Here is a 12,202-nt window from a genome sequence, read left to right as displayed (position 1 = left end):
AATACAGCGAAAGATTCTATTTATACAAACTCAATTCTAAACATGCAAACATTCACAAAACACATGAAAATATACGTTAAACTATACGGAAACAGTATATAAAATGGTTATCACCAATTGAACAGTATGATGAGAACAGTAATATCTATTTTAAACCAAGAACACATAATGAATCTGCTTAATAAATAAAAATATGATTACACAGTTTTCGTGTTTGAAATGAGAAAGAGAAAAGTAAAAACCTCGACGATTAGTGAAATAATACCTTGAACAATCTTTCTTCTTTTGTTTTTGTGTTTTTTTATGGAGATTTTGAAGTTTTATTATTGATTTCTTCGAATTTTCGCGACGTTTTTGACAGTTTTTTTTAGAGATTTTAAGCGTTGTTTGAATCTTTAGGGTTGAGGTTTTAATTGAGGAATAAAAAAAAGCGTCTTTTATAATCATGATTTCGTGAGTGAGCGCGCTATTGAAACGATTGAATGAAGTACATGTGCACACAGTCGGACGGATACGTGAAAATTATTTTTGTTAAATTTTACCCAACTTGTATATCTTATAAATAAAAACGGCGCGTATGTATACTAGACATAACAAAAAACTAATATCATTGAGTCGAGTTGATTTTAATCGGTAATTGGACTGCCTGTAAACACTAAACACCCTTACTCTCTGTTTTGAGGGGCCTGATTTTATTTTTGTTCTATGCAATATGGATGATAGGCGACCAGTATATATAAATCATAATCAATTAATGATGCATTAAAGATAAGAATAATTCGATGTGAGTTTTTGATGAACAAAACTAAACCAAATCAGCATCCGTCAAGGTTGGGGACCCCCATACGGCACAATTTTCCGCATATTACTAAACACGTCATTCATTGTAAGCACTAAGAAGTCATCACCATCCATCACCGTTGTATTGTATCTTCTTCTGTGTGTTCGACAGAGCCAATGGCAACAACTCGCATGATCCTCAGAGCAATTAAGAAACGCCCCTTTTTGTTCCCCGCATCATCCCACTCCTTCTCCTCTTCTCGACACGTACCACTCCAATTCAGTTAGTTTTTGTTTCACTTTGTTCAATCCATGGTGCTGATTCTTGAACTGGGTGTAGGGAAGCACGCTGGTTGTGGCGGAGCACGATAGTGGCGCCGTGAAACCCCATTCTCTCTCTGCAGTTACGGCTGCCACGTCACTGGCTGGTAACGGTAACTCTTCCGTTTCGGTTCTGTTAGCTGGCTCGGGTCCTTCCCTTCATCAAGCTGCTTCACACGCTGCTTCTTCTCACCCTTCAGTCTCTCAGGTACTTGTTATTATTATTATTTGGATAATTACGCAAAGGGCTTCTTCAGATATGGTGGAAAAATCCTATAAACTAGGCGATTTGACTTCTTGAACTTAATTACCAAATTATAGTGCTAACCTCACAGTTATGCTTAAGGAATCCAGTTTCTGAGTTTTGAATCATAGGGCTTTAGTTCCTTTGACCAGTAGTTAGTTGAAGGGTTATCGGCATTTCAGATTGATGTATTCTTTTCATCCTTCTATTGCCAAATTTTGAAAATTTTGGTTTTGAGATTACCCTAAATTGATATTAGAGTAAACAGTTAAACACCCAATTTGGTTTAGTATTTTAGATCACACACTTTAAGTCTACAACAAATTTTTATTCTCTATCCTTGAGAATAACTCTCATTGGACATATTGGTCCTTGAGTCATTTTTAATCAATTTTTTAATATGCGTGCTGAACAAAATAAGCCTCTAACGAATTTTATTATAACACAATTAGGTGCTCAAAAAATACATTCTAAGACAAACTAGTTCCCCCTTCAAAACTACGCAAAGACTAATCCATGCGACAGAAGTAATTTTTGAGAACTTTTAGAGAAATAAAAATTTGTTGGAGACCAAAGTGTCCAATCTGAAATTCCTTAGGTTGCGTTTAGAAAGGAGACTAAGACTGAGAGACAAGGACTAAATTATGTTTCTGTAGTGTGTTTGGTGTAAAATGTACCGGACTGAGACACTGAGTTATGTCTTAGTATCATGTTTGCTTTAAGATAAATATGGAGACTAAGAGTTAGATTTTGAATTTGAAAAGTTAAATGAGAGTATTTTTTAAAAAGAAATGTTATTAAAACTTCAGTCCCTCTCCAGAAATTTCAGTCCATTTTGTCCCCACTTTTTGGAAGTATTGATGGGACTGAAATTTTGTGTCTCAAGACTGAAATTTTAGTTTCAATCTCTGGTCTCCAAACACAATATTTAGTCCCTGTCCCTAGTCTTGGTTGCAGTCCCAGGAAACAAACACAGCCTTAGGGATCAATTTGGATGTTTATTCTTGATATTATAATTGGTATTGTTTAGATTTAGATTTGGGGAAATCAGCATATACTGTGCTTTGTTGCAAATATTTAAATGGCTGGTATTATGTTTTGATAAAAGAAAAAAGTTCTGTTAGATAGTCAACAACCAACATAAAAGTTTGTGGAATCTTCATGACGTTGATTGCTGATTGGATGGTTTATAATATGACGGTATGATCTTATTTGATCCATGGAGCCAACTCCACATTGAGAAGAGGCTAAGTTGTACTAATGCTTTTGATATATGGGTGTTCATATGTTAGTGCATAGAGCATTTGCCTTGAAGAAGATTGGAGGGACTTCAGGATTTTGATTATTGTTTTGGGAGTGCAACTTGTGGTGCAGGTGCTCATAGCAGATTCAGAAAAATTCAAGAGCCCTCTGGCAGAACCATGGGCAAAACTAGTCCATTTAGTCCAGCAGCAAGGGGGTTATTCTCATATAATTGCTGCTTCAAATTCTTTTGGCAAAAATATCATGCCCCGTGCAGCTGCCCTTTTAGACGTTTCTCCAATTACTGATGTTACTGGAATTTCCGATGCACAGACTTTTGTGAGGTACATTTTTGTTGTGTTTTCATTTTAATATTTACACCACTTTCTGTTGATTGCATCATTCTATGCTGATCAAATATGAAAAATGATCATGATTCAGCACTACTGTTGGATAATCTTGTATTTGCTTTGTAACATGGAATGGAATTGTTGTTACCTTTACTGTATATTCCATGCCCTTGTATGTTTGCACATTCGTCAAATCCCTCAAAAGGGTATTATTTGTGCTATTGACATTTGATAGATTAAGCTATTGTAATGAGAGAGGCATAATAGCTACAGCAGATTCTGGTCTGCTCCTTGCAGTAACACTAGGTTCTTATTGTTGATCAGACAGCAGATCACCTTGTTTTGCAGAAGAAACTGTTTTATTTGTTTTAATTACAGTCTATTAGTTTAAGGCTTTCAGAGTCTTAATGCTAAAATGCCGTAGATCCATTATTTTCTTAATCATCATTGCTATCTTATTTTATGAATCATTGGGAAGATTGATTGCTCAAAGTTTATAGAAATGCTTGGAAAATCATGAACAGATATTCTTCTACGCTGTCCTTAGCTATGAACTAAGGCATGTTCTAGTTTGTCCAGAATTTTAGTATTATACAAGCTTTTCTTCAACTCAATTTCTTTTATTTATTTATTTTCTTCCTTCTTAGCTTATGTACTTACTTATTTTTTACAAGAACTTATTTGTACTTGCAGATCTAGTAATAATATTGAATCCAGAGTAAACGAAAACCTTTAAAACAGTATTATCTCATGATTTAAGAGTTCAGAATTCAGGAAGTTAATGCTATTAAAGCATATTTGCCATTGCCGGCTTCTGGCTTTGGATAATAAGTCATCAAAACATACGTGAATGCATGATAGTCGTGGTTTTAGATGAGAAACCAAAGTGATATACCGGTATAATGGACACGGTGTTCATGGATATATAGGAATATGTTTTAGTGCTTGCTAAAGGCTTCCTAAAGAAAGATTTACTGTAGAAATAGAGAAATTCTAGACATGAATGGTTTGAAAAGGACATAAATCAATTAATCTTTTCACGAGTTAGTATTCGTCTAACTCTCTTTCTGCTATTGCCGTTGTTGACCTCCTTACCTATGCTTATTCTTAAAACTAGTTTGCACATTGTAGGATATATTAAAGAGGCCAATAAGAATGGAATTGTATTTTTTGTGTATGTAAGTGTGTTGTTTTACTTGCTAATTTAATAGTAGTGTTTGTATTTGTTATTCATCCATCTATCATCAAATGTTGGTTTTTTTCATCTGACTGAAAGTAAGATTTTAACTTCATCTCAGGCCAATATATGCTGGAAATGCACTTTGTACTGTCCGCTATACGGGTTCCAATCCTTGTATACTGACGATTAGATCCACATCTTTTCCTGTTCCCCAGAAATCAAATGACTCAAAAGCTGAGGCTTCAATATCCCAGGTCAACCTTTCAAACTTCGATGAAGGTTTGTTTCCCTGTTTAGGATGCATGGACATTTTGTTTTATGGGAAATCGAAAAAGCAAGATTGCGAGTACAGTACTCTGTCGTTATTCATCTGCTGACTATATAGGTATTGGTCGGATGCTTCAAAGAGCACTGGATCAACTGTATCAGGGATATCGTCCACAGCCATTTAAATCTATTTGATCTTTTACAACCCTATCAGATTTTGATATTTAATCGTATCCCTTTTGGTGAGATGAGCTTTAATTATTTTCTTTTGGATTTCAGCAGATCTGAACAAGTCTAGATATATATATCAAACTTCTCAGGATGATGAAGGACCAGATCTTGGAAATGCACGGGTTGTAATTACCGGTGGCCGAGCACTGAAGAATGCTGAGAACTTTAAATTGATAGAAAATTTGGCCAAGAAACTTGGTGGTGCTGGTATTATACTATTATTATTCTCTATATACTTCTATTATGATACTTTTTATTGGATATTCTCCTTTAGTTTAAAATCGCTTCATCATTGCCAATCCTAAATATGCTTTGTTCCATCTTGTGCAGTTGGTGCCACACGTGCAGCTGTTGATGCAGGGTTTGTCCCAAATGACCTTCAGGTGCAATTTTACTTCCTTTTAGATTTAAACTATGTTGGGTATGACCAAACTCGTAATTGAAGTTTGTTATTATGATCCTGATTTTCATACTGCTCTGTGTAAATGAGATGTGCTTTTGAAGGAATTTAAGAGTAGAAGATTGAGACTACAAGCCTGCATTGTAAGAAAGAGGGATAGGAAGTTCTTATTGAAATATTGGTCGTGGAAAAATTGTGTTTTATTGACATGGATTCTACTGGAGAAGGCTTTCAAGGCAACAATTAGGAGAGTGGACTAGATGGATTGTAGTCCCATAACTAGAACTAAAAGGAGACCTAATAAAATGATTCAAATATAGTGGTTAAGTCATGGATATGCCTACAAAGGAACACTGGTATCACTTGATCCATGTAGCTGGCTCCACGCAGTGAGACTAGGCGTAGTAGTTTTTGTATTGATATTGATTCTCTCAGTTGTCACAAACAGTGATTCACTGATCCAGTAAGGGTTAATGCTCTCAAAACTATTCAACTCTCCAAGACACACCAAAAAATGTTGAGACACCTTTCCTTTTCACAATCTCCTTTTTTTTCATTGTCTAATTCGTAAACCCTCTAACTATCACTGTCAATCCCACTAACAGGTGCTTCTCCCCTTTTCATGGCGGCACGTGTTTCCGACCCTTTTACTAATCTCTCTTCTCACTTTTGTAATGATGGCTCTATCCTACCAAACACATTAAAAGGCTGTGAATATGCTTTCATTTTGTCTACCAGGCACCAGCAGTCCTTTATGAATCTCATGTTATCTTTTGCTAGTTACAGAGAGCATTTTTCAAACTATCCTGTCAAATATTAACATCAGATAGTTGAAGCTGCTGTTTTAACGTGATGCATACAATAGCAGCAACAAAGTTTCCTAGCTTCCTAACTTGCAATTCAATATCTATGTAATGATATATCATTTGGAGGATTTGGATTCCTATGTAATTTCCTTTGCGTTAAATCTCAATGGTCATAGCAACTTTATCATCAATGCATGGACTAATAGCTAGGGGAATGTAACATGTAGGTAGGGCAAACTGGGAAGATTGTTGCCCCTGAACTCTACATGGCTTTCGGTGTATCCGGAGCTATTCAACACTTGGCAGGAATGAGGGATTCTAAGGTTATTGTTGCCGTGAACAATGATGCTGATGCTCCTATATTCCAGGTTAGTGCCTCTTTTGTGAATTTGAAGCTTTCTATTTCGTTTAACAGTGTTGTAATCTGTGTGATGTGTGAAATTTTCAGGTTGCTGATTATGGACTTGTAGGAGACCTATTTGAGGTGATACCAGAGTTGCTAGAGAAGCTTCCTGAGAAAAAATAAAGCATGTAACATGCATCAGTATGAACTGTGCACTTTCTAAATGTATCATCTTATAACATTTAAATTGCTATTATTTTTCCAAAAATAAAGAAAATGAGGTTTATTGATTAATCTCCAGAATACTAGATTCTTCTCTTTTCCTATTACGGTGGATTCAATTGATGCACTAAATCATCTAGCATTGATCAAAACTTGAGGATTGAAGTGTAAATTTAACCATCTATTATTCTATTCTTAATATATAAAAGTAGATGGATAAGTTTATCCACATTTTTTTTAAGATATTTTTCTTCTCCTACTAATGCCATGTCAGTAACATCGCTTATTTGGCAAAACTTTAGAATCAACCACTCGATCTTTGTCAAATTAACTATTATTTCCAAATCAACAAAAAAAATAAAATATAAAAGTAATAGAAATATATGCAAATTAGGTTGCAAAATTACCATTACTAATGACAGTAATTAGAAATTAATAGTGTCTAACTAAATTTATAACCTACGAGAATCTATATCCTTATATTTATTATATCTTACCATTATAAACAATATAATAAATTTATAACTCCAATAATTAATTTAATTTTTATAAATTATTCATTAAATGTAATAAACATCCATATTACAAATGTCATAATAATCTATTAATCATAATAAATTTTACGTTACAAATATTCAAATTCCATACTATTTGAACTACTTATATAAGTTTCTTGTCACTATTTCTTCAAATAATATCAAATTTAGCACAAGAAATTTATTTTCGGGCAATTCACTGAATTAAATAAACTGGCCAGCAAAGTGAACAACGAAATGCATTTTTTCCATAAACTATGTAAACCGCAACAGACGTATCGCAGTTTACAAATGAATGTAATCCGCTACAGGGTGTCGTGGATTACGTTGGAAGAAAAACATCACATAATCCACGGTAGGAGTGTCGCAATTTATGTGTGTTTTGCAGACGTGCATAAAGCACTATAGGAGTGTCGCGGTTTATGCTTTAGTGTGGACTTAGTTCATTTTTCATGGAGGATGAGTTTTTGGATGAAAGTTTGGTTTGTAATTTTTATGTATGGCACAACATAGGATCCTGCTTTGATTTAATTGGCATTAGTCTAATGAACTCATAGAGTTACCAACAAAATTAGAACACCTTAACTCAAGAGAATCACAACTACATAGAGAATCGCTAACAATAACAACGTCACCATAAAATGAACAGCAAGTACAACTTTACTTAACAGTAAGTACAACTAAAACAGGACAAGAACACAAATAATTAAGGAAAGAAAAATGTAAGCTAATCATGACGACCTAATGACACCTATGCGTCGGCACTAGGGGCGGATTCTCGCTGAGGACAAGTCCTGCGAGTGTGTCCTGTCTGTCTGCATAGCCCACATTACTTCGGCCGACTAATATCGGCCTCATCCATGGTGTTACGGATTCTGTTGACCTCGGTCACCCTTCTCTGGCACGTCTCATGTTAGGATCAGGAACGATAGTAGGACCGGCATACGATGACCACAGACCCTCTGGAATAGGAGGCAAAAACCTCATTCGGTATACGCTAAACACCTTATTCATGGTATAAACCTCATGGACGTACGTAGTCCAGTCTAACTGGGACTGAGCACAGCATGCAATCACATGGCAGCACGGGTAATGGAGAGCTTGAAAGTACCTGCAGTCACAAGTGCGATCTCTGAGGGAAACCCGATACGTCCCAAGCGAGAAGTTACCGGTAGGAGTCGTCTCAGCCACGGTATACTCAGACTGTTGTTTGTCAAATAGAGTAACCGTGAAGCACCTCGCATCTTTCAAGTTGTGCTCTATCACCTTGACTAGTGCCTGTCAAAACCGTTGGCCTAATCCCAACTGCGCCTCTGCTGTCTGTCCTCGAACGACAAAAAGCTCTGCTAACCTCCCATATGTGGATTTGACAAGTGCAGTAACTGACAGATTCCGTGTCCCCTTTAGTATAAAGTTAACACACTCGGATATGTTCGTCGTCAAGTGACTGAACCATCTGCCCCCATCCTGGTGTTGGGTCCACTTATCGTACTCCAGGCGGTTGGCCTAATCACACATGGCCAGATTCTCAGTCCTCATAATATCAAACTAGTTGTCAAACTCGGCCTTAGTCTTGGCATACGCCGCATTCACGAGTATTCGCCTTGCATTCTGACCCTTGAAACTGTGAGAGCAAAATTAGCTGCAACGTGTCGAATGCAATACGCTCGATATGCATGAGGCGGTTTCCAACCACTGTCTGGTGCCTCCAGTGCAGCCTTAATGCCATTGTGTCTGTTAGAGATCACCAGAATCCCTTCCTGTGGGGTCACATGTTGATGCAAGTGGGATAAGAAAAAAGCCCACGACTCAGCATTCTCCCGCTCAATAAGTACAAACGCAACTGACAATATATTCAAGTTTTCATCTTGCGCAATAGCTAGAAGCAAAGTCTCGCCATACTTCCCATACAGATGCATACCGTCAATGCTGATTAGTGGCTTGCACTATTTAAAAGCCTCAACGCATGGAGGGAATGTCCAGAAAAATCGATGAAAGTACTCTGTAAACTCATCAACCTCACCACCTACACGCACTAGTGAAGTCTTCAACAAAGCTACGGTTCCGTCCATCGTTGCTTGCATCCTAAGGATCCACCGGGGCAACTCCGCATACGACTCTTCCCAATCCCCGTAAATCTAGGCGTCTGTCTTCTGCTTTGCCTTCCACACCTTCTTGTAACTAGGTCTGAATCCGTAGGTTGACTCAGTAGCTTCTTGCAAGACCTTTATGGTAACCGCTGCATCCGCCCTAACTAACGGATAGATCCTTGCACAAATTACGTGGTAATCGAGTTGTTGGTGGTCGCTCGAAATTGAAGTGACCAGGCAAGTGTGAGCTCTGTTATACCTTCTAACCTCCCAGTTACCCTTGCACTGTCAAAGTGCCACGCAGATCATCCAGGTGCAGCCGTTTCCAAACTCCTTGTATCTCCCAACATACTTCAGATGATCAAATTCCATAACCCAATACTGAACTCCAAGACGAATGCTATAATCCTTAACACTCATCACAGCTTCCTCCTTAGTCTGGAAAGATTGGCCAATCTGAAATTCCTTAGAAGTATTGCCGTCATGTAATCCTTGGTAACCGAAGATGTGTGCATCATCCGGTTGTTGACTCGCTGCTTCCAGGTTCAGCATCGAGAAATGTGGGGGTTGTTGGTGGGACCCAGAACTGGATGGCCCCTGAAGTGCAGGTGGGGCCACTGGACTCTCCTCCTCGCTATCCCCTGATATGTGATCGGGCTCATCGTCTGAGTCATCTTCCCGCATCGCATCTTCAACATGATCCGGCTCACCACCACCAACAAGACCAGTAATCAAACCAGGTGACCTAGCTGCCGGTGCTAGAACAAGTGAAGGTGCAGCTAGAAGACAACTAGGTGCAACGACAGGCATCGAAGTAGAAGCACCCCACCGTCGTCGACTGAGGATTTGGCGCTGAAGTCCCAGAACTGTCCATACGGTCTTCCAACTTGGCAAACAACTCGTGTATTCTCACCTCTAAAAAACTCCGCCGACAATGAAACAAGACCCCCATGTCTTCATCCGACCCAATGACAAATGTTTCATACTGCACACCACTTGACACAACCGCCATCGAAATCTTGTAGAACACCTTCTTCACCAACTTGACCCCACACAACCCTGCCTTCTGCAATATGTTTCTCTTCAGATCTGACAAAGTATCAGTCGAACGGATAAAAATGCTCAGCGGTTCTTTATTAGTGAACTTAACACCATGCCTATTACTTTTTTTATTTTACCAGAGCAGTGGACTAGAACCATCAAGATATCCTCACTATCCATTTGTGAAAGTGTGAAAATGACTCTCCTCAAATGACCCACTTTCTATCTTGCTTGGTATTTATCGGCAAAACAGGCTAAAGCATAAACCGCGACACCCCTACCGCGGATTATGTGATGTTTTTCTTCCAACGCAATCCACGACACCCCTGTAGCGGATTACGTTCATTTGTAAGCCGCGATACCCCTGTCGCGATTTACATAGTTTATGGAAAAAAACAAAAAATGCATTTTGGTATCCACTTTGCAAAATGTGTATTATGGTAATATTGATGGCCAATTTATTTAATTAAGTGAATTGCCCTTTATTTTCGCACTACACAACATCTCAAACTTACTCAATAGAGCATCATTCTTTGAATAATATCACCAAACAAACAAACAATTAGTTTATCAAAGTCTGGGTGGTTTGTCTATAGAAAACACTAAACACCCACAAATGAAGAAGAGTCGCTTTACTTAGAAATGAATATATTAGATGAAAAGGTACAAAATAAAGATATTTATTGTATTTTTAAATTGAATTTACGAAAAAATACTTTAATTATTTTTGCTTTTTATACTCTTTATATTATTTTATAATACTTTATATATAATCGTATTTTAATATCGTTAAAATTATACTTCTTTCAATATGCTATTTATTGTTCCTTGGCTAATAACTTCAAAAAAATGTAATCAATTTTTTAACTAATTATTAACTATGATTTACTAACACGACAGAAAACACCTCTTTATGTAATTTTGAAGAGAAATATGATGAACAAATTCAAACATTTGTTACAAGAAAGAAAAGTCTATACTATAGACCAATTAAATGTACAATGAAAGCAAATTTTTTACTCACAACTGTTGTGAAAGAAATTAAAGATCAAATTTTGAATATTTTTAACATTATTTTAAATTTGCATCACTCAAAACATTGTAAGAAAAATATTAACAGGTAATTTCACTTTATACTATTTCAATTATTCTTATTAAAAATAATTTATTTGAAAATTTTTTTACACATTTTTGTTCTTTTTATTGTAGATGTCATTGAAAAACTGCATGCATAGTAAAAGATTACGGAAAAAGAAAATCATATAAATTCAAGACACATCTTCGGAAGAAGAACATACATGCAAAGATAGAACAAACAACTCAACAATTCATAAAGAACATGTCTTCACAAGAACCTACAACAGAAAGAAGAAAACAACTTTAACAATAACCAATAAAGAAAAAAGAAGACGAGCGCCAAATAAAAAGATTAAGTCTATCAACTAAAACAAATGCAAATATCAAACTACCAAATAAAAATATCACTTTGTATAATTCTAATATCCAAATCTTTTGTACTAGAAATTATTTTAAACGAAATACCTTTTAATTTTATCTTTAGTTTACACATATTTAATTTAATTCTACAAAACATAACAATTTTTAATATTTATTATATACTATCATTAATTTACCGATCGCGTGAGTCTCATTCGAATTAACATGAAAAGTGGACGTTGCTAAGTCGTTGTTAAGTTTGTGATAAGTTAGTAAGTGTTACCCACCAAAGTGGCTCGCACATCAACAATCTACCAGTTTTTCCAATTTTCAATATTATTTTGCTCCACATTTTAGGTTTGTGGATTATTTTACGAATTCATAGTTGAAGTTTTGAAAATTTAATGCTACATCCTAGTAACTTATTTCCCTTAAACTAAACATTCAAGAATTTAGCAAAATGCATTTCAGCAGCTGCACTTAAAAGTCCAATAATCAGTTTAAATAAAAAAATGCATTCAATTTGTTTTTTTTATTTTTTATTTTTATTTTTAATTTTTTATTTTAGAATGTTAAAAAAAAAGAAAACAAAAGGACAAACAAAACAGAATTTTAATGAAAAAACGAGTCTAGAAACAATTTTGATGCAATACCAATCATAATGCCCACTCTAAAACTTTATTCTACTTTAATCATCTTTGAATTTGTAACT

General features: G+C 36.1%; 1 protein-coding gene across 4 annotated transcripts; it reads left to right on the top strand.

The window, feature by feature from the left end:
• Positions 1 to 596: 596 nt before the first annotated feature.
• LOC112789934 (electron transfer flavoprotein subunit alpha, mitochondrial) lies at positions 597 to 6,627 on the top strand. 4 transcript variants are annotated; one of them, XM_072232632.1, is made up of 8 exons: positions 597 to 1,047; positions 1,121 to 1,309; positions 2,720 to 2,931; positions 4,236 to 4,396; positions 4,664 to 4,822; positions 4,946 to 4,998; positions 6,049 to 6,189; positions 6,270 to 6,627. In XM_072232632.1, exons 1-8 carry the CDS (start codon positions 958 to 960, stop codon positions 6,345 to 6,347), a joined length of 1,083 nt encoding a protein of 360 aa, XP_072088733.1. In that variant the 5' UTR covers positions 597 to 957; the 3' UTR covers positions 6,348 to 6,627. The 4 variants fall into 4 exon arrangements, 3 of the variants coding, with proteins under 3 accessions (XP_072088733.1, XP_025687891.1, XP_029152492.1); XM_025832106.3 differs by having other exon boundaries at positions 762 to 1,047; positions 4,667 to 4,822; XR_011879642.1 differs by having other exon boundaries at positions 763 to 1,047; positions 4,667 to 4,822; positions 5,120 to 6,189.
• Positions 6,628 to 12,202: the final 5,575 nt, after the last annotated feature.

Source organism: Arachis hypogaea, chromosome 3 (assembly GCF_003086295.3).
Source record: "Arachis hypogaea cultivar Tifrunner chromosome 3, arahy.Tifrunner.gnm2.J5K5, whole genome shotgun sequence".
Lineage (NCBI taxonomy): Eukaryota > Viridiplantae > Streptophyta > Magnoliopsida > Fabales > Fabaceae > Arachis > Arachis hypogaea.
The sequence above is the reverse complement of the archived record's forward strand: the minus strand, read 5'-3'. Positions and strand labels throughout refer to the sequence as shown.

Excerpts from the sequence above, each read along its gene's own strand:
- LOC112789934 (XM_072232632.1), top strand. The coding sequence starts at position 958 with ATGGCAACAACTCGCATGATCCTCAGAGCAATTAAGAAACGCCCCTTT. Across the intron at positions 4,397-4,663 it reads CCTTTCAAACTTCGATGAAG|CAGATCTGAACAAGTCTAGA; the intron begins GTTTGTTTCCCT and ends TTTGGATTTCAG. Across the intron at positions 4,999-6,048 it reads TTGTCCCAAATGACCTTCAG|GTAGGGCAAACTGGGAAGAT; the intron begins GTGCAATTTTAC and ends TGTAACATGTAG.